Below are 27,108 nucleotides of genomic sequence, written 5' to 3'. Positions count from 1 at the left end.
AGCATTCACTAAGCAGCTAAGTTGCAGTTTCTCAACTGGCTGGCACCATACCAGTTGCTTTGCTCATGTTCAAGCAGATGAACCGTGTCGTTTGTCTAGGAGCTACTATCACATGAATGAAGACTAGCCGTAAGACCAAGTGTTCCTTGCTGTGTAAGCCATGCCAGTCAAGTATTATATTTTGTTAGCGTCTAACTACAGGTATTTATTGTTTTCCTCCAAAATTTTATCTAAATCTCTGCATAACACTGAAGTTGCGTAGACTTAATAGTTGCTTTACAGACCTGTAGCTGCAAAGATTCACTGAAATACAGATAGAGGTTTTAGTCTTCTCCAGTCATATGACAGGATACCTCACTTAGCAGACTCACTAGAACTATAACTTAATTATTTCAAGCCTCCTTGAAATAGGAAATGGCAATTACCCATCCCTCCAGATCTGAGTGTATCAAATTCTTTGTAACTGCAATGTTGGTTGCAAGATTGTGAGCACACAGGAATAGAATCTGGTCTGAAGATCTTGCAAAGACAGGAAAGTGCCTTTCACATCTCCACTGTAATGGAAAGTTGACGTGACTTTGATTAGGTTTTGGGATATACGAAGAGCAGCTTTTTTCTTTTTTTCCTTGAAGTCGTACAAAAAGGACGCTTTCCAGTTTTGTCGATTTCCTGTTCAAGTTCTGGCTCGGTCTGACCTATGTTTTTGCTTTATCCCTAGCACTTTGACTTCTAAGTAATGTTTTTTCTGTTTATCAGTCCTTCTTTCCATCCCTTGTAGGCATTTGCCTTAGTTTTGAAGTGGTTATTTGTTTGGTTGCGTGGCTCATTCTACATGAGCAATGCTGTCTTTGTTAATATCAAAAGTTTATTTTATTTTAATGTTTTTTATCTCAGTACCCTTGTATTTAGGATGCCGATTTGTTGTTGGAAAGCAGTCTTGTCCCTCCTCGATTGTTGCGTCTTGCAGAAAATAATTGCGAAAAATGACAATGGCTGTTGCCTTGACTTACTAAAAGAAGGGAAATACTGAACACTTAAATACTGTGTGATTCATCTGAATCTGATTTCTAGGTTCAGAATGCCATTCATATTAATGTGACTTGGCTAGAGCAGTAGGATGTGAGCCAAATGTTGTTCCCCAGAGAAACGAATGCCTCCTTTTTCTCTTGCATAGAAAGAGAATTTTTCTTAAATTTCTAGAAATACGATTGCTGTAATCTTACCTAATGAAAACTACAACAATACTTAGAGGAGTTGTACAGCAGGAACTGAATTAATACACTGCTGTTGGACTATAAATACCTCCCATTTCTAGTAAAGAAATACTATGACTAAAAGACGCATGTGAAACCAGACTGTTTAGTAAAGTTATTTCTTCAAGTAGTTCCAATATAGCTGACGTTTTCAGATCAGATCTGTAGAGAATTCTTCCATATTTTGAATATTTTCAGCAAAACTAATATTGTGAAATATTATTTTAATGACTGGATAAGATAAATGTATTTTTAAGTGAATAAAAGTCATTCTTAAATTCAAAAAATAAAAAATTTCCAAAATAATGACACTTACAAGTAGGTCTGGTTTGTTACAGGTTTTCTCTTCATGGCAAAACCAGAGAAACTCAGGATTATGTTTAAGAGTTGTCCAAGAAGAATTTCTGTCAGTGGCACAGAAGAGACTGTAAGTTCATGCTGCTTAAGTGTAATTCCATGTTAACTGTGTGCTACCATCAGATTCAGTTTTTGATAACGTTTTAAAAAGGAATCTCTGCATTCTTAGTGCGACACTCACTTTTTTTGTGCTAGTTATGTAGACATCTGACTTAAAGAAGGAAAACTTCTAGGCTTTTTGTTTCAACTAACCAATTTTTTTTTGCTTCTTTTCAGACATTCCAGTGGTCAGAAGCTATTTAATTATTTGTCTTTTCCTTCTGGGGAAAGATGCAGTGAACTGAAAATATCTGCTGCCCTCCCAGAATTAGAGAGGTGAGAAATTATTTTTATTTCCAAGGGATTAGGGTTGACAGAATGGTACAAAAATATTTTGTTGTATGTAATCATCATCTAAAAACTGCTTATTAAATAAGTCTGTCTTCACACTAGGTATTTTTACTCTGAGATGAATTATTTCCTCACTAGGAAGCCTTTGTTTGACCTTTTAACAATTTTATTTTAGTAATTTCCCAGCTATTTATATGAATGAAGTCTTTTATTTACAAAAAAAAAAAAAACTTTTATTTTTTGAAAGGTTTGTGCAGCATTTTACTGTCAGCAGCGTCAGTCGCGAGCCGATAATGAGAGCACATCTTCCTATTTTATTGCAAGAGTCAGAAATCATTCCTGAGAGCAAAGCAGAAAGTGATAAGGTAAGAAAGCAGTGCAACAATACTTTCTATCCCTAGCACAGAGTGTTTACCAAATATTCTGGCTGTTACTGGTTCCATTGCAGGTAATTGAATACTGACATGCATCGTGGTGTGCGTTTAGCTATGCCTACTGCTCCAGTTCATACTGAATGTGTTTCAAGTCTGTTTCTTAGAATAAATTGCTCTGTCTTGTTTTCCTGTTTACGTTACTTAATTTTGTTTAAACAATGTTTTGGAAGTGCCAGTGACCCTTCAGTCTGGTGAAACAGGGACAGAAAACGAACAGTAGAGCTTCACAACTGAGCAGTTTTCTCTAATGTCCAGAGATTTTAGCCCTGAAGCAGTAGTTTGTTTTTATGAATTGCTGAATAATTTAACTGACTTGTTCTCTGCAACATAAGACCTTTAAATAGCATAGAGGTAGTACATGATATTTAACATTTGCTGATATTATCTGTAGAACACCCTGTTCTTTATAGGGGCAACAACAATCATCAAACTTAAGGGGTGCTTTAAATAGCATTTTCAGAGAAATAATTTCCTTGTAACTTTCCAGCATTTGAAAGCTGTTGTAAGCAAAAAAACCAAAGCAGCAGAAATACGGTCTTTCTCTTCAAATATTGCAATGTAGTAGCAGTCTTATTTCCTGGGGTCTCTTTCAGAGACCATACTGACACTTAAGTATTAATAAGTAAACCCTTAGTGTTCTTAAATCTGATTTTAAGGTTCATTTAAATGTCTTAAAAAAAAAATCTATAACGTTATACCAATTTCTATAAAACATGCAAACTGATTTTTTTTGAGTTACTTCTCTATCTGTATTATTATGCCTACTCATTGTCTGTTAGCATCCAAAAGTGATTTTGAGGATAGGATACAAATAACCTGCAGATGGCTATCTTCAGCTATACTTCAGTTAGAAAATGGAAGAGGTAATTTGTCCCTTTATATTAGGATGATACGCAGTGTGCGGGGTGGTTACCAATGTGACATAATCTTCCTTAATCAAGTTCAGCATAGCACAGAATTGTTTTTAGCCATGTTTCCAGAGGTCATATGCTTACCTCTGTATCATATTCCAGCATGTAATATAGAACTGTATGTGCTTTGGCTTCTCACTGTTTCTTTGCTCTGATCCCTCCTTCAACACCACAAAGAATGCACATAATGGCAACAGGGGTGCTTTATGCAGAAAAGCTGTTGGCATGTTGGAGCTGTTACTGTGCAGCCTCTTCCCAACCCTACTCAAAGCTGCCTGCACCTTTGCTTAAATCTGTAATAAATTTTGGATATAACACACTGGGCTCAGCATCAGAAACTTGGAACTGCTGTTTGTGTTCAACAGTTAAGACTGTCCAAAATAAGGCATCACTTCCTTGGAACCACTTTGCTCAAATACTGTTGTATGTCTTTGGATGTACCCTCTTCATCACAGGAAATGGAACCTGTTGGTCTGCTGCAGTGTTTTGTCTCATGTTAAGACTTACACTTCAGACTAGGTTCTAATGTAAAGGCTTTGATAATACTATCTGCTCTATTTGTTAATTATCCTTTAATTATATTTAAGGTATGACAAACAAGGTAATACATCATTTTATAAAGACGTAATAACTTAGTGATCGTGCAGATGTTTTTACAGTTGTCTTGTTCACTTTCTTGTTGTTTCTGTGGGTTAGTGTCACTTAATTTTCTGTTCGGACTTCAAGTTTTATGGAGGTAGAGAGCCTTATATATGGTGCTAGGACCTTTTTATGGTGCTAGCTTATTTCTTCTAGTCTTTTAAGTTGTCCCCTTCTGTTTCTTGTGTTTTAGGTTGTTATCACCATTATAACAGGTCTTCCAGGATGTCGCAGCAGCGATCTGTGTGCTTTTCTTGTAACTTTTAACAAGGAGCATGGAAGGTTCGTATAGTTCTGGTTTTACAGTCCAAAGCAGTGGTCTTACTTACAATCAAAGAACTACTGAACATGAACGAATTAAAAAAAAAAAAAATAATTTAAGTATCCTGGTTTCTGATTTGTAATCAGATGTATTATAAGGGTACATTCAGTAAATATTATGAGGTACTTTAAATAGTTCTACGTAGCACAGCGTAGGGTCAGTTTTCTATGGGGAGGCATTAAATGAGCACATTTCTATTATTTAAGGTATCTCAGTTAACTGTGTTATGCCAGACAGATTTGATTTTAGATACTAGACATTTAGAGAAGGAAAAAAAAAAAGATTTCTTCTTGATATTCCATATTAAGAATACCAGAGGTATCGTTACAGAGCTATGACAAGTGTGGAGCTACCACTGATGCTACAGATAGTTGAGAATAATCTTAGAAGGGCCAAATGAATCTTGTCTTAAGCATGGGAAAGGTCTTGTCGAAATCTGAAGGAAACAGTTGAACAGCTTCCATTTATTAACTTGTGTGGTAGCGAGTCTAAAATGCATTTTTCTTCTTGGGGAAAACACTATACTAATGGTCCTTACTACAACATTTTAAAATCTGATCTAGTTTATATTCTACACTTGCAGGAGATATATTCAGGACACGTGTTGCATGACAATAAGATAAATCCGCTGTAGGAATTTACCATACTGTGTGTTGATACAGCTCTTTGTTCTGGAAAATCAAAATTCTTATCCTTCTAAATCTTACAGCCAAACACCGTAGAGTTTAATCTTATTAAGGTTCTGGACTGTTCTGTTGTATTACTTTTAACTTGATGTCTTGGTGTTAGCAAGTTGATTTGGAATATCTTAGTGGCTCTCTTCAAGGCAAACGTAAGGTGGTTTTTGAATGAGATGTAGTATGTATTACAGAACATTACGTTTTCCCACAAATGTCATAATTACTTTTATTTTTGCAGTGAAATACTTTCATGCCCAGTCTTAAATTACATGAATCTAAGTTTTGTTTACTGCATCACCAACAAAGATCAAAATTGCTCGTATGATGTGCTGCTTTGAAGAAGCTGTTGAACATTGTTTTATTTAAAAAAAAAAAAAAAAAGGCAATGAAAAACCACAAACCCTTTTGGCAGTAGTCTGAGGAATGTGCTTATGCTGAAAGCCAAGTAAATTTCTCTCTCGCACGTGGTATGAGAAATGTGGAGTCTTGGGGCTTGTCATTGTTGGGTTTGGTCATTGGTTCAAAACAAGAAGTAAATAGAGTTTTATTACATAATATTTCTAACTTTTTCCTTGTTTTCTGTTGTAGATGGATAGTTTATCGGCAGACTATGGATAGTCCTGAATGTTTCAGTGCAGCACACTTTCAGCGTTATCTCTCCAGTGTCCTGGAGGCTCGGCAAAACCCCAGTGTCCGTCAGTCCACTTATGCTAGAAAGAACAAGCGGCTCTTAGTGGTCTTGCAAGGGTAAATGTTAGAACTTCGAACTGTCGGATAGAATAGGGGATTTTCTGTTCCCTTTATGTTTCCAAGGCATTTTTAAACCTCTTGTCACTCTGAAGCGGTCAAGTTTCTGTGCTAAAGTGTGATTCTTTGTTAATTCTATTTTATGTATGCACTAAACTTTCCTGCTACCTGTTAATTTTGTTGTTTGCTACTCTATTAAAAAAAAGTGTCCAAGGAATTTGGTCTGTCTCCTCCGTTTAGGAGGTTGCTTTTGAGAGGCCAAAATCACAATCAGTTTCCTTGCCCTTACTAGCTGTAACTTAGACTGCTGTCTATAGAATTTTATTGGAACATCTATTTCCCCTCTATACACACTTCCCCAGACATCACAGATAGAGAGGTAACTGTCCTTCAAAGTCTGGTTCATATTCATGAGTATCTTCTTCATTTTCATATTCTCCTATCTCCTGCAGACTTGCACTTCAGTGGTAAAGTAAGAGTCCTGGTTGTCTGTCTTTTAAAGCTATAGGTTTAGCTGGGGACAGTAGAGCAGAGACAGCGTGAGTTTATGTTGCTAGTTGCCCTCCAGAGCTGCAGGTGAATATTCCTGAATATGACCTTCTTTAGCATTCTTGTAGTAAATAGAGGGAAGGTTGCATGTTGTTGTCCCTGATGGTACACGAATGAATTATTGCCACTTTTTCGCAACAGACCTACTTTTAGCATCTAACAAAGCAATAAAATCTACACTAAATATACAACTCAATGCACAATAGTCTTGGTTAACTTCATTGGTCGCTTCCAACCCAAGCTGTCCTGTAATTCCGTGATGATTCATATTTTGCCTTTCATGTATAATCTTCTTTGAAAGGTTGGAAAAATACCGAATTTATTTAATGAAAGATGGGGGTGGAACACCTTCCTGTTTTTTTCAGAGGAAGATCTGTTGTGTTTAAGGTATTAGATGACTGAGGGCACTTTGACTTTTAATTTCTGTAGCTTCAGAATAGAATGGAAGTGTGATACGGTATGGCATAGACTGTAGCTATATCTCTGAAGTTCTTACAGCCCTTAAACTTCTGAAAGATCAGCAAATGCTAGGCAATTTATTAATAAATTTTTAGTTTTCAGAAGTAAATGGCCCATTCAGTTTGCAATGTTTTTTCTCCAAACAAACTTAAAAGCCTAAGGTAAACAGAACGAGCATTCTACAGTAAGCGTGAGAGTAGATCTTTGTGGTTTTTCCCCGTGTATTTAGCATCTTCGTGTGTTTGTCTTTCTCTTTGCATTTCCGTTAGTCCTTGCTTTAATTCTTTGAAAGTTTTAGCTACAAAAAAAGACATGAATTTTCAAAGTTCTACTTGATAAAAAGATATGAAGAATGTTGCATGCATGTGATTTAACATATATTTTTGTGCGGTTTTTGCACAGCATCCTCGTGGTATGCCCTCAGTCTTTGTGATTCAGAAGAACGGCTCCCTAAAGATTATTACCTCTCTAGCTACTAACTTAAAGCAAGCTGTCAAAAATACGCCATTCACTTGACACAACAGGAGATATTTAAGTAAGACAGATTAAAACATTTTTGATAAATGCCAGTTGTCTTCTCAAATGAAGGTGAAGAGTGAGGCGTATTTGCCCACTCTGTTTCTGTATGAGTCGTTAGCAGGTACTGGAACTAGCTTGAGCAAAGTACTACCCTAACCTGACTGGAAGGGTTTTAGTTCCCAGGCTACCAACCATTCATCTGTTTTGCAAAGGACATGTACATGGCATTTTCTTCATTATAGTCTCTTCTCCTAGTGATAAACAGCGTTATTTTTTTCCACTTAAGAGTGAGATACTTTTCATGAAGTCAGTAGCTGTAGTGTCCAGTGATGTGCAACATAACTGACACTCTGGTAGCAGCACTAGCTTCAAGAATAGTTAATTGTAGCTTTTCCATTCTTTTCTGAGCAGTTGAGTGGTGTTTAGACAACTTTAACAAGTATAATTCTTATGTTATAATATATTAACTTGATAATTCTCAATACAGTTTTGGGAGAGATTGTCACTTGGTGAGAAATAAGCTCCAATTCACCTGAATTTTGCTATCCTACAGAACTCCAATACAGCGGTGTCTAGAGTAACGATTGAAAAATGGACTTGTTAATTATAATAGCACACTTAAATTGGGAATGCTTATAAAAGCGCATGTTATTTTTTAATATTTCTTTTCCACTTGAGTCAAAGAATGCTAAAATGTTTTACGGAAAGCATAGGGTGCGCTATTTCCATTATACGTTTCTGTGCCTCCAGAAAGTCAAGCTTCACAGTTGTTCAGTGTGAAGTTTTTATACTGGTTTTCTCTGAAGCTGGCATTAGTATATTTCTAGTGTTACTCACTTTGCTCAGTTTGATTAATCGTTTCAATTGCAAAGTTTTGAAATGCTTCGTAACTATCTGTGTAGGCTTTTTTAGAACTATAACCTTGCAAGTAACTGATTTTTTTTCTTACTACATGTTGAAAAGTGTTACTGTTTCTCTGAAGCCTTCTTTCATTTTATTTTCTTACAGATACACTGATGTGATTGATGTTGTACAGGCTCTACAAACTCATCCTGACCCAGATGTAAAGTCCTCTTTCATCATTGGAGCAGTTAATACTTGTGTAGAGCCACTGAGTTGCTATATAGAGCACAGGTATACTTGAAAATATTTTTTGTAGTATGAAAATAGATTATATATTTGAGATGATTCTGTGATCACTTTTACAGTAACTTGGGCTATATGATGACTAAATGCCGTTGAACTATCTTAAATCCCACGAAATTGCTAGGTAGTCTGTCTTGGATGAGCTTTTTAAGTGTTTTTTGGTTTATAATGAAATTTGGTTTTCAATGGGTATATAATTAATTATATATAGTATTAATAAAAGTTTATTTTGTAGAAGAATAAAGCATTAGCCTACTGCTTAAATTATGTATACTCTGGATAGGTGTTTTGTGAAATCTGGACAGTTGTCCTGTTGGAAGTTTCTTCAGTCATTCTTAGTATTTTGTAAGTGTGGCTAGGTATTGGGACGTGCATCTCGATTTGGATTATTGATTATATCACTACTTTGTGGTGTTAAACAAAGACTTTTCATATCTAAAGTATGGAATTTATGGGAAGCTGTCCCAAATCAAAGACAAAGCACGGAAGCAAAAGCATTGCAAGTATTAAAATCTGATATCCTGGGTTACTGCAGAGGCACGTTGGGGAGGAAATGATAGCAAAGCCAGGTCACTAACATTTTAAAGTAGTATGGTATAGTTGCTGTTTCCTAGCATACATTTGTGTTCCACACTTCAACGAACGTGGAAGGGAACTCATTTAATTTCATAGACCTATCATTAAACTGTAATATATATATTTTGCCTCGCTGCTGATTTGATAAAAATAAGTCAAAGCAGTTAGAATCTTCAGTTCTTAGTGTTATTGCTATTTTTGTTTAAAAGCTCTGGGCATCAGAGTTTAGAGGTGAACTGTCCAATCATTTTATAGAAGTGGATTCCTTAAACTTACTAGCTGTTTTTGGAACATGAACCAGTAACTTGTGCTTTGTATTAGTCAATAATAGATGCTCCCTTACCGCTGCTTTTGGTCCCTGTTGCCAAGATTGTAAATAAATAATACAGACGACAGAAAGTATTGGTGAATTGATGCTGAAGTGCTGTTTAAACTTCTTTCCATAACTATAGTAAAGATAAATTCCTCCCCTAGGTGTATGTTTTTTTCCCCAAACTTCATGTGTAACTGGTCATGGCGCTGAGTAGTATTTATAGCAGCAGTAGCCTGCAATCCTTTGACTAACATTGTTTGTCTACTGAATTGCAGTAGCAATTGAAGGAAGAGGCTTAGCTGATGCTGTAGATTATTTCTGTCTCACTTTGAAGTTTCTTCTGATAAGAGCTTACAAAGTAGCCATGTACAGCCAATGACAAGTCTTTCAGTTGGGAAACTTTGGCAGTTTCACTGAGTGTTGAGTGATTTTGATGTTTGTCTTGTAACTTTTTCAGTCAAGAAAAGCAAAACCCTTTCCCATCCCAGAAAGTTTATTACTGTGGAGATCTAGCTTTTTCATGTGCTAGGGTGAAGCTCTTCCTAGTACTGAACAGCAGGGCAGGACAAGGGATAGGTAGCTGAATGTGAACAGATAAGATGTTGTCTTTTGTATGCAGCTTTTTATATGTGTCTGCTAAAGCTCATAAAAAATGATTGTTGCTTGTCTGACACAATAGGACATGCAAAGTGATATATTCAGAAAGCATTATGTATGTACTGTCTTTCCATAAAGAATTCTGACTGTATTCAGAAGGAATAGAAACCCTAGAAAACTAAATTTTGGGGAAGAACTCTTCAAAATCATAACCTCTAGAGATGTTCCTGTTGTATGGATTTAGGAAAGGAAGCATGAAAATGAGTTGGAAAGTAAGACTCTAGCTGTCAGCTTCCAAATGAATGGAAACATTTTAATTGAAGGGACATGTATAAATAATACCAATTATTAATATATAAATTTTTTCTTACATTTTAGACTTCTTTTTCCCAAGTTCTTGGACCAGTGCTCACAAGGTACGTGTCATTTTTCTTCATTGTATGCTATACAGAACAAGTAGCTGAGCCATATGGCCAAATAAATAGACTGTAAATATGTGTAGTCAAAGGTCATGGTAAACTTTTGGAGGTAAGAATAGTATGTGCAGAACAGACAATTTCTCTCTGCCTCTGTTATCAAAAAACGTGGGTGCATGGAGAAGATACAAGAATCTATAGCTTGATGCATTCTGGCTGTCATCACCTGGAGGATGGGTTTCAGGCAGCCAGGAATTAAGCTGTTTACCTTAAGCTGCTCTAACTTGTGCTGTGTTGCTAATCGAGTTGCCAAATGGATTGCATTTGATAGGAGAGCTATGTTTCTCACTCCTCCCATCCTTTCTTTGGGGAAATATGAGTAAATGGAGCTCTCCTTCCATTTCTCCTATTTTAAAAAGGAAAAGATGAGCTAGTTAGCTTGTTTCCCGTATCCAATTCTTCCTGCAGCGTGGAGGATCCTTACAGGTTTCATATGACAGAGCTCTTTTGCGAGTGCTCTTGTCTGCTGGTTCTGAGCTTTGTATTCATTTTTATGTTCTGACTCTAAAATGAATCATTTACTGCATTGTCTTCCTTGTCAGAGTAGAGCAGCTGTTGGTGTCTGTGGGTTACCATTTTTGCTGACCTACCGTCAAATAAGTAATTTAATTTTCAGTAGCAAAAGCATTCAGCTGTAGCACCTTCACAGTTTTTAAGTTGTACAGCTGATTCACGATATTAAAACAGTAAATGTAGTTGGTGTGTGTGTAAGAAATCTCTCTTCAGTCAGTTAATCCTTATTTTAGGAAGACCATGAGCTCAACCTAAAGTTGGATAGACCAATGATGCTGGAGATTTCTGTATGTCACTGTCAAACTGCGGTGTTATTGTGGTGTGACTTTCTGATCTTACACTCGTGTCTTCCCAAGTGAACTGCAAGACTAAATTTTTGTTTTTGTGAAACACCGTTGACAAAGTAGGATGCTGCACTCTCTTATAGCTATTTAGAGCCTACTGCTCTGTTTTGCTGCCTGAATTATTATTTGTGTATAAAGAGTGCCCAAAAGAATGAAGCCCCTGAAACTCAAGTCATAAACAGGCTGGAAAGTTAGTAGGTGCTATTATATAAATCAGTGTTTCGTTCTCATTTGGAAAAAAATGGTGAACTGACCAGTAGGTAACTGGCATGATTATAGCCAAATTCGTCTTTGAAAGGAGCAGGAGAATGTTAAGAATGTACCAAAATACCAATAGTTTATTGCCTTTTTTGCTTTTATAGCAATTTTAAAAGTGTATGTGTGCAGACATGACAGGGTAAGAACTTGTCGTGGTTCGAAGAATAGCTAGAAAATGCATAGGACAAGGATAGCTGCTCTTCCTATGGTCCAAGTGCTGAAGGAAGAAAAAACGTCGGGGGTTAGAAGAATGTTCTGGCAGCAAATTATTTCTGCATGTTGCAAGGTTTTGTAATCTAGTTCCCAGATACAGATTGTGACATCAGATAGCCCAGAGGTCTGTTCATGTAAAGCAAATGGGTTCACGTGAGTAGAGGCTGTTTTTGTGTAAAAAGTTTTAGGAGCAAAACTACGCTTTGAACTGAGAGGTGATACGCTTCTAAACTTTCCAGGCAAGTGTAGAATTGTATCACATGCATAGTGGAAGAAATGTAAATGGGCTTGTAATGTACAAAGCTTTTTTATTCCCCACCACCACCTCGTCCAAAAAAAATGAAGGCTTTTATAGGATGTAGAAACCCAAATGCTTCTGGGCAGTTTAGCACCAAGTGTCCTATGTGTCTGTCACTGCAGAGCAACTGCTGGAAAAAGCTGGAGGGAATGACAGATCCAGCATTATACAGCCTAGGGAATCCACTTCTGCTTAATGAAGATCTGAAGCAGTAGCAATGTTTACTGAGACATTCACTTTGAGGGAGATTTGTCCCTTTTTTATTTGTCTCGTGCACCCCAATATTGTGTTACTGCAGCGTCTGTTGGCCAACATTTTGTACTGGGCGTTGTGTAAGTGTGAAGACAAGACGTCCATGGGTATAGGTGCTTATGGATTAATAAGAGCTTTGGGTGTCTACCTCCTACCTTGTCCTCATAATTATCTTGCAGATTTTTGGAAGTGAGGTTAGCTTTTTGCAGCAGTTTTCTGGGTGTTTTCTGTTGTGTGGCTTTCTCCGTTCTGACAGGGACCAATTCATGTTCTCAACGTGACATCACTTTACATGAGTGACATGCTCTGCTTGGAAAGCCACAAGGCTAACAGAAATGGATGAGAATCCCAGAGAACTGATAAAGCCTTGAGCAGAGTCATTTGTCACCAGCATTAGCAGTTCTTTTTTCTCTCCCTTGCCTGCTTGTTCAAACTTTTCCAAAAGATATTGCTACCATCTGTGCACTGTAGTTTACTTTTGTCTACTTGCAAATATGCCTCTTGCACAGAAGCTCTGAGATGACACCTCGCTAGTCTAGGGGCACGTTGGCATGTCGTGTTATATATGAAGTTGTCTTACAGATCAAGACATCACTGTTGTTAAATATACCCATTGTATATTGGTAAGTGAAAGGGACATGTTATTTTTGTATGGTTTGAATCTGTCCCTGCTTCTTCGTTGTTTCTCTCTAACCTGCTATTCCCCAGGCTGCAAAGATTTTTCTTTAGATGGGTGTACAGATAGAGAATTAAACAAAACTAGGTCATCTTAAAAAAGCACCAGATACAGAGATAGCAGTGACAATTCAAACAGAGAAGTCCAAATTATTAGCTACTAAAGCTGTGTAGGCATCTTCCAGCTCTCAAACAGCTATTTTTCGTCTGGATTACACCACCTGTCTGTCAATTCAGTTCTGTGGACTGTAGCCAGCTAACACAGGGCCAATTTCTGTGGGATGCTGGCACCTACAAAACTTTTGCATAGGTGTGTGCTGAGCTGAAGCCTGCAGGTTCTACAGGCTTTTGTTCCTTGCAAGGTTGCGTGGGAGTTCACAGCGAGAATGACAGCTACTGCCTGAAAGCTGTTCCCCTTAGACAAGCGCAAAGGAAGCGGGGAGTGATGGAGAAACAGTATGGGCGAGGAGGATGAGACAAGATGCTTTGGTTTCTGATTTGCTAGGTATCTTATCCCTTGAGTCTTTTTCTTCTCAACTTCAGGCTCTGCCAGCGTAGCCCTTGACAATTACCTGTTCTCTCCAAGGCACAGCAATTCTAACTAATGTATTCTACATAGCATTTGTATTATACAGCCTATTTATTGTTCTGTGCTAACTTTGCAGAAATTATAACAACAATTTTGATTAAACTTGACTTTTAAATCAATATTAAGTTTGGGGATATTAATAGAAAAAAAAACACACTACATTTAGCATACCCGCAGTGTGGTGGTTGTTGATTAGCTTATTCATACTTTTCATCCTAATTGTATGATCTACATAATAATTTCAAGAATTCATGCGACTTTGAAATTCCGAAGCATGCTTGTTGTTCTTGAAAGAGGAGACTGGGGGAGAGAACAACTGCATATTGCATAAATATAGGTGTTTCTGAAACTGGACTGGAAACTTCTGTGGGGGATTAAGAAACAAAAATACCAATGAGATGGGAATTTGCTCCTATCTTGAAAGGGTCAGTGATGCAAGTAACAGAGTGGGAGCATATGGTATAAAGGAACCCAGAACGCTTGGCAAAGATACTTCCATGTAAGGAAGCCTCTGCCGGGATTAGTGTACTCTAAATACTTCCGTAAGGATCAGGAATAACTTCAGGCAGCAGATGATGCTGTGAAGTTCATTATATATTCCTCTTTAAATAGTGGTGGGGTTGGGTTGGACCGTCCTGGCTCAGTCACTCATGGATAGCCTAGAGTTTACCGTTGTCTCACACCGTACTTGCAGATACAGGATCTGAAACAAGCTGCACATCTTGAGCAGAGAAACAGCGTTCCTCCTGCGTTCTGGACAGCACTGACATCTTAGGGAGACCTGAAAAAGCAGCACTTCTTTTTGCTGAGGAACTGGGCTGTAATTCCTTCTGCTGTAGCACCACCTTGATACAACTGGGAAGTGGAGATCTGCTAATGCTCAAATCAGCTGGATGATAAATCCAGTGCCTCACCTGGCAGTTTTTCCTTAAAGATCTCCAGTGCCCAAGGCTTGACAGCTGTGATGGTTGCTGCATTACTGCTGATTGCCTTCAGAGTCATCTGCAGTAGCAGCAGTTGGTTCTCATTTAATGTGAAACTTGTCTTACACCAAGGAAGACAGCAGGTATAATGGTAAAGACATCTTCAAGTCTGGGAAATTTTTTCTTTGAGAAGAGGAACTGCTTCCTCTGAAATCAGTGGCACTAGGTGCAGTGAGCAGTACTGTTAAGTCTGAAGAAGGAATTGCTTCTGGTGACACAGCAGAGTCTCCTTGGGGGTTGGGACTCAGGACAAATATATATCCCATCATTTTTTGTAATTTCTTTTTGTTGGCCTGTGGATTCAGATTTGCTGTCTGAAAACCATTTCAGGGCTTGTCTTTGATTTTTTTTTTCTTTATTTTTGAAACCCAACCCTTGTCTTGTATTTTGAAAGTAACAACTGTCAGTGTACAAAATACTGATTTTTCATATTTTTTTAAACAAGATGTTTAACCAATCTTTCTACGCATTAGTATTAGCCTCTTGGAAAATTCAGTGTTTTTTATTAAACTGTCCCTTCTCAAACTGCTGCTAGCATGAATTGATTCTTTTGCTTAGTTGATTCTTTTGATTAATTCTAAATTACTTCTGTTACGCCATCTGTCTAATAAAAAAGAAAAATATCTTGACCTGGCGTAGCTGTGTTCTGACAAAGCAGACCTTCCTCGTTAGTCAAGTCATCTTCAGTGACTAGTGTTGTACTGGTAGGATCATGTTGGTTTTTTTTTTTTTGTAAGATTGTTTTCACTGAAACGTAAGAACCCCCAGAGTACAGCAGCCTGCCTCTTCCCCCTTGAGTCATATCAGTGTCTGAAAACGGTTGCCTCTGTCAGGAGCTACTATCCCTGCATGTCTACAGGTTGTGATAAAACGGGCTTCTGAGCTGGCTGCTGTCTAGGTGCTGCTGCAAAATAGTTAACGGTTCTGTGTGGTTGTTCTTCGTTGTTCGTATCTGAAGTTAGATGGGCTTCTGGGATTTGCTGGGCAGGAAAGAGAAGAAAAGCTCCCTGCTTTTTTTTTCCTTAATACCTTTAATGCAATGAGGTAGAGGCAAAATAAGAATAGCTGTTAAATCACTTAATTTGTTAGTTATTGTTGCATACCTGACGTCTGTAAACTATCCTCTGTTTTTCTTACACAGGACTGGTGAGTAATGTGATTTTCACAAGTCACGCTACAGAGCAGAAGCATCCGCTCCTTATGCAACTGCAGAGCCTGATCCGAGCGGCAAATCCTGCTGTTTCGTTCATCTTGGCAGAAAATGGAGTTGTGACTAGGTAATGTTCATCACCATCCTGTATTTGTCACTTTTGGTGGATGGGGCACATGTATTTGGAAATCGTTACCAGAGCAAAACGAAAGAATACCATATACACAGGAGGTACTTGTTTTTCTTCATTGCCTCTCAAGTAAAAGGCATCTTACCTTTCAATTTTTGGTCATGTGTAGGGACTAGGATATGCAAGTTTTTGTTTGCAGAATGTGATTACTGTTACTGTCATACTGGGTGGGGAATACTCTAATTTTACTGTAGCTAACACATTCTGTTTTATTTAAGCAGCTTACAGATAGTGGCCATTTTATTGAGGTCATAAATTAAAAATCTTCATTTTTTATCTCTCTGTAGGAATGAGGATATTGAATTAATTCTCTCAGAAGGCAGTTTCTCAAATCCTCAGATGATGAGAGCTCGATATTTAATGTATCCTGGCTGGCAAGTATCTAGACTGAGAAATATTAAAACTATTTTTCTAATTAACTTGAAGATTAAAAAGTCTTACTAACTTAATTTAGATTTTTTTCCAGACTGCTCATTTGGAACAGGCAATAGCTTTGTAAATCATTTTTGAAAGAGAGCTGATGAGTATTCGTAGTAGATACACAACTGCTTTCCTTTTAAGGGGAAAAGGATCCTTTCTGGACACCATTTAAATCAATGGGCAAGATTACTGCTGCTTTTCAGAAGAATAGAAAAGAACCCTCTGGGAATAAGCTGGGAAGGATTGGGATGGGTGAGGTCAATAACGATGAGAGTAATTTCATTCTGACAGCTATTCAGCCTTACTGGAATGAACTTGCTATGTCAGTCTAGCTATTAGCAGAACAATTATTCATTTAAAAAAAAAAAATCAGCAGCCTTATTGACAGTCTTGGCAGAGGCTAAGGCCCTGATAATAAGTGGTACCAAGCTTTTCCTTTAATACTGGGTGATATTTTTCATTGCTCAGGGTGCTTTGCACGTCTTGTTGCAGTTATCTGTGCTGTACCTATTTGGCAGAAAATGTAAACCTGACAGCCATTATAACTCCTGGCTGACTGTTTTCTAGTTAGATTTATAGTGTTGGAAGCATGATTTATCTGCAGTGCCCTGCCAGTCCTGTATGCGTGTGTAGTTTTTGGTTGGAATTTTTACTCTAAATTGGGTTACGAGTAAGGCTCCTAAAATAAATTGGCACAAAGCTTGGAGTGTCAGGGTTGTTGGCAAATTGCATGGTGCTGAAAGAGGAAAAAAAAACAGTATTTAAAACTTTTGGACAGCAGTTACTGCGATTGATAGTATGTAAGTATAGTAAGTAGATAGTATATAGGAAAAAAGCCTAGCAGCAGGAAGAACATCAAAATGAATCCCAAGCTCTTTGAACAACCTCAGACTTTAATATTGCACTTTCATGAATTTCTTCGTAGAGGGAAAAAAAAAAAAAGCTTAGTGTTTTTCTTCCTGTGAGGAAAGCTTTCCTGTAGTGAAATAATGGATGTTCTTTTTAAGAAGTCTGTTAGATGAAAAGCGCAAGTGTGTGTTTTCTTTGTTGAAAGTGTGTGTTTGTTTTTTGCCTTAAGGTATGAAGGCAAATATGGAGCTGGGTCTGTGTTTCCTCCAATGGTTCAGATCTGTGTATGGTTTAATCGTCCTCTAGAAAAAACACGATTTGTGACCAAATGTAAAGGTACAAATGAACTTTGACTGACTTGATTTAAATCCAGGTATAAAAGGCTGAGGAACAGAAGGGAAGGAAGACACTGACGTAGCACAGTTCTTTAATTACCGTTGAAGTAAACATTTAATTGAAAATTCAGCTTTCCTTCCTTAAAGTACAGTAAATGACCTTTAGAATCTCCTCTGGAAAACTGACCTATGACTGTGTTCAGATGAAAATCTAATTTCATTTATAGTTTCTACAAGCTGAGACAGTTATCTTCATAGGTTTGCTTTTTTGTTTAATTTTATTTAGTAGTGTTGAAACACAGTTTGTAAGTGAGCATCAGCTTCTACTGTGCATGCCAAACAATTCCTTTTAATTACGAGAAAATAGGCTCAACTGTGTGTCAGGCTGCTAGAGTAGATATATAATCATGCCTTTCCTTCTTTCCATAGCAAAACAATGTTAAGGAGCACCATTTTACTTTCCACACACAGTGTAAGCGTTCAGTATGCCAAACACGTTATTTCCCACCTAACCCCTAGAGAAGAAATGAGAGCGTATAGGAATGTTTTGTAGTGGGAGCTACGGGGGACACTGCAGCTTTTTCCCCCAAAGCACTAGGATGTGGATTAGAGACCTGTAGCGTAGGTCTGATGAGAAGCTACACCAAGGAAAAGGAAAGTAAGTGAGATAATGTTGTCTGTCTTCCATTTCAAACAGCAATTAAGTCATTGCTCAAGCCAAGTCCTTTTTCTGGAAACATTTATCACATCATGGGCAAAGTTAAGTTTTCAGGTAAGAGGAAAATGCTTCTGCAGTTTCTTGTGCTTGTATTGTGTGTGGTATTGGAAAACTTAATTTTTATGTACTGTAGTCTGTCTACACCGTTGTGTTGCTGTTAAATTAGATTAGCAATTATCAAGACATTCTTTTCTTCTGTCTTCTCCTTGTTAGATTCTGATAAAATGATTGAAGTCTGTCACAACACATCATCTAACTCACTAAGCCTTGTGCCTGTTCAGGAGGGGCCAACTCCTCCTGATGCAAGAAACGATAGCAGAGATTGCAGCAGTCAACAGGAGTGCTTCCTTGTGTTCATTGGCTGCTCTCTTAAGGAAGAGGATATAAAAGATTGGCTCAGAGAAACTGCAAAACAGGTTTGTGGACATGTTTGCTTCTATTTAGTGTAATCTGTTTGGCATTTCCTAACAACAAGAGGAGAAATAGGAGTATCCTGATTAACAAAAAATATTTCATCTCCTTTCTCTTCTACCAAGGTATTAGCGTTCCAGAGTGTAAGTGTATTTCGAAGAGGACTAACAGCTTGCAAATCTGTATTGTTTTAATACCTGCTACAGCATATTCATGCATTGATCTGCTTTTGAACACTGGGGCAAATGGAATGTGTCCAGAATAAACACAGGATGATTAAGCTGAGACATGATTGCCCCGAAGCTAAAATGTAGTATGAAATAAATAATCTTGAAGTACCTGAATGCTGTAACGCTGAAAACTTGTTTTGAATCACTAAATTAAACCTCCTTGAGAGTAACCAACTGAAATGGAGGGTATAGCTTTTTCATTTTTTCATGCTTAATTTGTCAAGCGTACAGCTGTGTAAGACTTCATGTATTCCTGCATGGTTAGCATACATATGCAGCAGAGGTAGGGAACAGAGGATGCCCGTAAGTAGTCTAGAAGGCATGTCCTGCAGCTGTTGTCTTGCTAACTTAACACAAAGACTGGCACAGCCTGACCAGGAGTGTGGGATGAGCTGGTTTTCTTGTACACATCCAAATAATACCAGCAGTTTTGCCAGGTTCTTGGGGTTGTGATTCAGAAATATACTTGGACAGGAACTGTTGAACCATACAAATTGTTTATCTTAGCACTTTAGTTGGATTCTGAGCCTATGGTTCCAACTCTGCCCTTTTATGATGTCCATTTTGGAATATTAGTTAATTAGAGATACTTATAATTACTTTTTTATGGCTTAGGGTTTGCATAGTGTCTCTAGAAATTTGTGTAGGAAGGGAATAATTTTTGTGCAGGTGATTTTTGGAGCTGTTTGTAAGGATCTTCAAGTTCTCACCTCTGTGTTAAGTTGTGCAAGTTGTGTTACTGCAAGGAAGTATACATTTGCCATGATGACATTACTTGCTGTGTATATATCATATGGGTAATATATGGAGACAAATGCTTTTTGCATCTAAGAAAGCACTATATGGAATACTATTTTAATTTTATGAAAACTTGCAACTTGAAAGTAAAGGCATATCTCAAATGTGAAGTGTTTCTTCTTTGACCAGGTCAGGACTACAAGTAGTCTTCCTTAAGTCTCTCTAGTCATGGCTAATTGAGAGTTTCATACTTCATGTAAGAAATGAAGTGTAAAACCTTTCAGACTAAAAACTAGATTATTTTTCTGTCCTAGTGCCAATTTTTTTTGCACTAGAGTTGTATTTAAATTGCATTGTTTAAAATACTTCTAGAATTTGTCATCTCTAGTGGTGCCTTATGGAAGATCACTTGGTTTGTGCTTATGTTTTCATCACATATTTGTGAGTGCCTTAGTGTAATGCAATAAGTCTGTCTAGAAATTAATGTTTAAAATGTATGCTTCTAAAAGATTTACTGCTTTGCTGGGCTTGAGCATGGTAGCATGTGATCGTAATTTCACTGCCTTTTTCCACATTTCCAAGGAAGAACTTTTCTGTGTTTATTTTTTAACACAACTAAACTGTAATGTCACATCGTCACTCAGTAGGTATATAACTGGGGTCTAATTCTTTCTACAGAAACCTCAGAGGAAAGCCCTGAAGACCAGGGGAATGCTAACCCTTCAGGAAATAAAAAACATTCACGTAAGTAGAGACAATTAATAGCAAGTCCTTTTGGCTAATTTTCTTAAATATCCATTTGTATGATAGAGCGCCTCCCATATCTGCCATGACGAGTGTGATGAGAACTAAATTAAAACACTTACTGTCTCTTTATGTACTCAAACCACAGCCAAGGCTGTCCAGGAGGAATTTACAACATAAATCTTGGTATTGTGTAGGCATTTATCTCGGGATGTTAAGTGAGCCTTGAAAAGCGGGGGATGTGTAGGATGTTGGCCATGCATACTCTTGTGGTTGGTTTAATGGTAGGCTTTCCCCATCTTTTCTCCTTGCTCTGTACCGTGCAGGTTGTCAAATACAAACTAGGATCCCAATTGCTTAATCCCGCCCCAATAACTGACTCTGGGTTGTAAGAGTTGGGGTACTGAGTTTGTCATGGCTGTGAGCGTTGCTGTACATAACTTCCTTAGTCTATATAGATCTTTGTCATATGTAGATGAGTCATACTGTCTTTCTGGAGTGCTCCTTTATAGCCACGTGCCATAACTTCCTGCCTGCTGAAGGTGTTTTTTCTTATTTAAGCTTGTTAGGACTGTGTCAAAGCAATTTTGCATTGTAAATGCTTATTGTGTGGTATATATTCTTTCTTAATTTAGGTAAAACGCCATTTGGATCCGCTTCCAGCTGGTTATTTTTACAATGGGACTCAATTCGTGAATTTTTTTGGTGACAAAATGGATTACCATCCGTGTATCCTTTGAAATGCATTTTTTGGTGAAGAATTGGGTAGGCTACAGGCTATGCAGATCTGAAACGTATACTGTCAAAGCAGATGATACGCTGAAGAGACAGTTTGATTGTCAGGTAGTAATGTGAAGTGAAAACTTTTGTTGCTTGAATCTTTGCGTGGTTACTTACCATTTAAAGCTTACTATTAAAACAATTTTTCAGAGGTATGATCTAAGAAGTGGTGTAGAACCAAAAAAAACAACCCTAAAATTGCTGTACATGATCTCATGCGAAGAACGATTTATGGGCCACAGCTTGTCAAAGAAATATTTTTCAAACCCAGTAGTTATATAATGTTGCTTAATTCTTGGTTATGACTGATAAAATTTCCAAATGGATGTAATTTAGTGTGAATGCATGTGCGTGCACACTGAAATAAAAGCAGTCAGGGTTGGTTTATGTTTTACTACAGTATACTTTTTCTGTTGTCTATCTTTGTGGCGCAGCTCAAGTTAAATGATTGCTCCCATTTTGCAACTTAGTATGATAAAAACAACTTATTTGATGCAAAGTAGAAATGTGAACAGTGTCCAGAAGTAGCAGAGGTGCAGTTTTTGTAACTGCTTTTTAAACTTACAGTAAAACCTTATTTTAAAACTCCTTCAGCTGAGCAAGCAGAATGATTTACTTATCTAATTGTGCTATATATTTGTTCATAAATGCTCTGTCCTTACTGGTCTTGTTTAGTATCAATTACAAAAGTGAACTAGGGCCAACACAGCTCTCTGGTTTTCTTTCCAGAACCATGTTGATTTTATACAAATATATATGTTACTTAAACCTGAATGTGTTTTTGTCTCTGGCACAAACTCCAGAGTAATACTAATGGTCCAGTTTACTCCTGTTCTTCTTGTTTCCATACCTTTCTATTGTTTTTGCCTTTATCACTGAAATTTTAAATTTGGTTTGATATTCTCAATTTGCTTTTTACTTAAGCTTAGCAAAAATTGAAGTGTGTTCTGTTCTGGAATAAGAACAGATTTTCACTGCTCTATGGGACAATGTTAATTTTAAACCAGCAGACCTCTGGCTGCTGGGTAAACTCCTCGTTACGGTACACTGGCAGAAAATAGGGTAACAGTGAACTTCATCTGTGCTCTTCACTAGACCACCAGAATCCTGGTGTTTGGAAGTAAAAGATGTCTGTGCAGGCAGTTATGGCTGTTTTGTGTTGGGCAAGTAAATTTTTTCAGACTTGCACTTACCAAAATAGCTATAAATATCTGCAAACCTGCTGTAGTTTTATTGTTCTTATATTCTTCCTTATGGGAAACTCTTTTATTCCCTAGTAATAAAAAGTAGCTGTGGTTAGGTCAGACTGTGGTAATCTCAGAAGGTAATGCATTGAATTTCTGTTGGATTTCTATGAATCTATGAATTTCTGCTTTCAGTAAGTGTTCCTGAACTGGCAGATCCTTCAGACCTGTTTGCTCTTTTGTAACAAATGCTATTTGCACAAATGTGTTTTTCCTTAGTTTTTCAAAATCAGTAATGGACCAATTCATGAATGATTACTTGGAAGAAGCCAACCGGGAAATAGAGAAGTACAACAGAGAATTAGAAGAACAAGAGTATCATGATCTCTTTGAGCAGAAGACATAAGCACATGTATTCTGTGGATTTCTGAACTACCTACTGTCAGTAACCAAAAATGCTGTTGTCCTTGCTGGTTAACTAGAAAATGTAAGTGAAATGTCAGTTTTCAGCACTCCTTTTAAAACTAAGAGATCATTCCTGTAAGGTTGGCATTTTTAATATGGTAACTGCTTAGTTGTTTGTATTGTCAGGTTTGCTTCCACTTCACCTTAATTCCAGACTGTAAAAAGTGTCACCTGGAATCTCTGGCTAGCAGTGGAAACTTATTTAAAAGAAGAAAAGCTGGAAAGGTTTATTTCCTAGCAGGTCAAAACGCAAGCATGGGTTTGGTCCATCATGCAGATGGTCAAACAACTTTAATCTCTTGATGTCCCCTGAAACTTGTTGCACAGGAGCGTAAATGAGCAGTGGTATACTTCAGTTTGTGGGACTGGGGGATGTTCCTAAAGCGAGAAATGGGGGAACGTTCCAAAAGCTCTGAAGAGAACCTAACGCTACTGCTGTTAGGGTGTTCCCAAAGCGAGAAACGGGGGAACGCTTCAAGAACTCTGAAGAGTACCTGATCCTGCTGCTGTAAGGGTGTTCCTAAAGCGAGAAATGGGGGAATACATAAACCTCTGCTCTTTTTCTGAGGGGACAGCATGTCTCAAACCTCTGCACAGTTTGAATCCGCGGTCAAAGTTTTGACTTCTTAAAGAAAAAATGTTTATACATTTCAGGGTGAAATGAGATAGGTGGAGATCTCTCTCTTCCCAGTGGTGTTATAGCAATTCAGGTCATATTTTCTAGAATCTGTAACTTGTGATTCTTTAAAGGATTATCTCTGAGGGATTCTTACTTCAGTAGTAAAAACTAAGCAGAGCAAGAAAAGGGGGAGAGTATGAAAAGCCAGGATTCTTTAGCTAAAGAATTGCTCTTCGTGAAAAAGACTCACTTCCAAAGGTAAAAAATATCTGAAGATGTACTTGAAATAGGAAAGAAGTTGTCTGGGAAACTTCCAGAAAAAATTGCACACAGTAACATCTCACTAGGTTTTAATTACTTGCACCAAAACCTTTACAGTTACTAAATGATACTGTAATAGGAATTTGGGCAACTTGTCCTGTAACGTAATTTAGTGCAATTTTAAGTGAGACTTCATAGATCACTGACTGAAGGCTTACGTGGTAGGTACCCCAGCAGCTACTTAAACATAATTATTGAAAGCTTATTGAATAAGCAGATTATTGTAGCGTGCTGTGTGTTCAGAATTTAGTCAGATGAAAAAAGTCCAAGAGGGATTTTGATTTTCATATTCCTTTGCTTTAGGAATAGTTCCATCTTTTAATACAACTGCTGCCTTTCTTTTTGGTCAGATGTATACAATGCAGTAAGAAATCGAATGATTTGTTACAGTACACTAAGTACATAACGTGTTCAGTCTCTCTTTGTGGGAGGAAAATGAGGTTTAAATCCTGCCGTGAAACCTAAGGCTACATACAGTTTTACGCCTTATTTAAGAAATATATTTTTTACCTTTGGAATCTGAAATGGCTGAAACTTCAATAAGCCTGTCAAAAACTGAAACGCCTTGGAGGTAGAGTTTCAGTTTGTGTTGCTACTAGCTGGCTTGGTGCCCGTGCTGCGATGGTGATGCAGTACAGATGTGGAATTCCAGGTGCTGCAGACTGGGATATAGGTGTTGATAAGGTTTCGTTAATAGCTTTCCTATTAGATTTAAAAAGCTGTCTGAACTTAATTTTTTGTTTTGCACACCACGAGACTTTATAAACTACTTGTATCCTGTTAAATTTCATTAAAAGCCAGCAATTAGTTTGTGTGTCTAGGCTTTTCGGGGTAACCCATATTACAGGTATAGAGCATCATGATAAGGCTCGTGAGTTTATCTATGCATGGCTATACTTTAGTCTTCATATACTGTAGTGCCTGGTAGAGAAATGTAGCTAGCAGTGGATTTGGGGGGCAAGCAGGTGCTTACAAGCTAAGTACAGTTGGCTGCATGAAACTATATATTGATATCAGACCAGGATTATTAGAGTGCAGAATTCTGGAGGTAACACTGCAATAAAAGGGGCGTTAGGAAATTCTTACCAAGTTATAGTTCTTAGCCAATAAACTTAGTGTAAACCCCGCGTGCTCCTTCCCAGTACAAGTTATCTAATCTGCAAAGCCATATTTCTAGGATAGCGGTATGACTACGTGATGTCAGGAGAAACACCATTTGCAGAGCCGACGGGCACTCCCTTGATGCTTTGTCTCAGCTTGCAAGTCAGTAACGGTGTAGTTAAGTGCAATTGATTGAACGATAGATGACGATACTGTAGCTTATTTTGCTCTGCTGAACTCTTTTTAAGAACTCCGATTTGTGCAGCTCTTGAAAATAGCTGTCGATGGGGCTAATTCAGCTGCGGCTGGTGTAGCAGCTTGCAATCCCAAACACAGTGCCTCATGAACAAGAAGGAAATAAGCATATCAAATTGGTGTGCTACTGTGCAAATTGAGGTGTTCTCTAAAAACTGCATCAGAAGAGCTCTGAACAAAGGCCCAGTATACTTATATACTGTACTGCATGCTATATGGTAATAGCTGTGTATTTTGAAGACCTTTCACCATACTGGTACTATTTCAATTAATCTATTTTGGTATTGAAATAATTTGATTACCTCAATTTTTTTTTTAGTTTTTAACTGTGACTTTAAAAGTGAAAAATTACTGAAATAGTGAAACTGTGACAATGGTATCCTTTAAACATAGTAGTGCCTTGCAGACGATGCCATTTATGCACGAAGCATAGCATAAATGGCCATCGTGGGTTGTATTGCTTGCACCCTCTTTTTTTAAAGGAAAAAAACAGTTTTGGTGAAAGGACTTAAAATTAACTTAGCGAAGAATATTAGCACAAATGGTTAAACTGTTAAAAGAAAACTCTTTGAGGACTAAAACGTATAAATGCGTGATGCTGCTGATAGTTTAATAGCAGTTGCTGATTCTTTTGGAGTTACTTCTAACAGTCAGCAGCACTTTTTTTTTCTTTAGAAGAGCATAACTTTTGTACTCTGGTCAGAGAGATTTATACTGTGTCAAACCCCATCTGTAGGGCAAGCTGCTTTCCTCGCTGTTTTGAAGTCGAGGTAAGGATTGAGTTAAAGATCTAGTTTTTGAAAATTTTTTAGCTACTGTAATAATAATAAAAAAGCACCATTTCTAAACCACAAATGTTTGGATACAGAAAAAGTGCCATTACACTGTTCCATTATGTTTTACTGTATTTTGACAATTGGTAACAGTAACTTTGTGTCCAGACATTTCTGAAATTGGGAAGAAATGCTGAGAGTCCTCAAGGGGTTTACGTGCTTTGCTGACCCTCATGTTAGCAGGTTGTGGTGTTTTTTTTTTTTCCCCTCATGGAGAATGAGTGTGATCAGAAGTTACTGAAGTTATAGGGAGAAAAATGTGATAAACTTAAGAGAGGAACACTTGCAACTTGGACTGCGCTGCAATCTCGGAGTATTTTATGGTAAGCTGTGCAATTTGGTCTTAGTCCGATTTTACACTTTGCAATTAATGACTGATTGCAGGGAGCATCTAAGTTGCATGTAGAAGTTCTCTAATAAGTTTCTTTTATTATTATTTTTTAATTGAAACTTTTCTGAATTTGCACAGATTTAAGCTCTGGAATACTTTGGTATTCTTAAAAGGGAAAAAAACGTAACTAGTATAGTGAATTGTGAACTGTGAGTGGTTAGAACTGCATCATTGATCTAATTTTAGATTGTTTAAAAATGTACCTCAGAAAGCTAGTGAGAAACTGCTTCATTTTTACACAAGTTAGATACTAATGTAACACTTCTCACTTTACAATGTGCCAAAATTCACTTTTATACTAGTTCTCAATGCTTTAATATTTGCAATTTTAAGTTAAAAACTTGTATTTACAAACACTACTGTAACTTCAGTTAAACTGAATTGTGTGATTGAAGCTTTTTGCCTATTGTATTTATTACACAACTTGATTCAATAAATATAAAATTACCTTTCCATTTATTTTTGTATTGTTTTACATGTTTATACCTGCAGTTTGTGTGACTTTTACACTTGTAACTCAGATGTGATGGAAAGAACCAATAAACAGTCTCCATCTGCTGTCTGTCTTTGACTTCTTTAATAAGCTCACTAAGCTTGAATTTTTAATCATTGAAGTTTCCTTTCAAAGTATATTAGTTTTCTGAGCTCGCAAAGTGAAGAGAAATACAGAAGACCAGAAAGGTGACTCGTTCATATTTAAACTAAAATCTAAAGATTTAAAGAAATTATATTTTTCCAAGCTGTTATTTTATCTTTAGACCCTCTTACGTGGAATTTTAATGGGGTAAAATTTAAAACCAGTTGTAGGATGAAGGATGTTAATTGGCTTCATTCCTGTCATCTCAGTCCTTCAGCAACTATACGTCACTGTAGTTGTGTAT

At 37.3% G+C, this 27,108-nt stretch overlaps 1 protein-coding gene across 1 annotated transcript in view; it reads left to right on the top strand.

Moving 5' to 3' along the window:
• The window catches only part of DNAAF9 (dynein axonemal assembly factor 9), a 74,547-nt gene extending 47,762 nt beyond the window's left edge, over window positions 1-26,785 (top strand). Inside the window, 15 exon segments of the mRNA XM_035547192.2 lie at window positions 1,592-1,680; window positions 1,887-1,985; window positions 2,248-2,365; window positions 4,178-4,266; window positions 5,575-5,733; window positions 8,269-8,394; window positions 10,271-10,308; window positions 15,635-15,770; window positions 16,121-16,207; window positions 17,332-17,438; window positions 18,135-18,209; window positions 18,369-18,571; window positions 20,213-20,278; window positions 20,914-21,007; window positions 22,536-26,785. Of these exon segments, the coding sequence (XP_035403085.2) occupies window positions 1,592-1,680; window positions 1,887-1,985; window positions 2,248-2,365; window positions 4,178-4,266; window positions 5,575-5,733; window positions 8,269-8,394; window positions 10,271-10,308; window positions 15,635-15,770; window positions 16,121-16,207; window positions 17,332-17,438; window positions 18,135-18,209; window positions 18,369-18,571; window positions 20,213-20,278; window positions 20,914-21,007; window positions 22,536-22,648 (1,599 nt within the window). The 3' untranslated portion in view covers window positions 22,649-26,785.
• Window positions 26,786-27,108: the final 323 nt, after the last annotated feature.

Source organism: Cygnus atratus, chromosome 4 (assembly GCF_013377495.2).
Source record: "Cygnus atratus isolate AKBS03 ecotype Queensland, Australia chromosome 4, CAtr_DNAZoo_HiC_assembly, whole genome shotgun sequence".
Taxonomy (NCBI): domain Eukaryota; kingdom Metazoa; phylum Chordata; class Aves; order Anseriformes; family Anatidae; genus Cygnus; species Cygnus atratus.
This window is presented reverse-complemented; position numbering and strand designations above follow the sequence as displayed.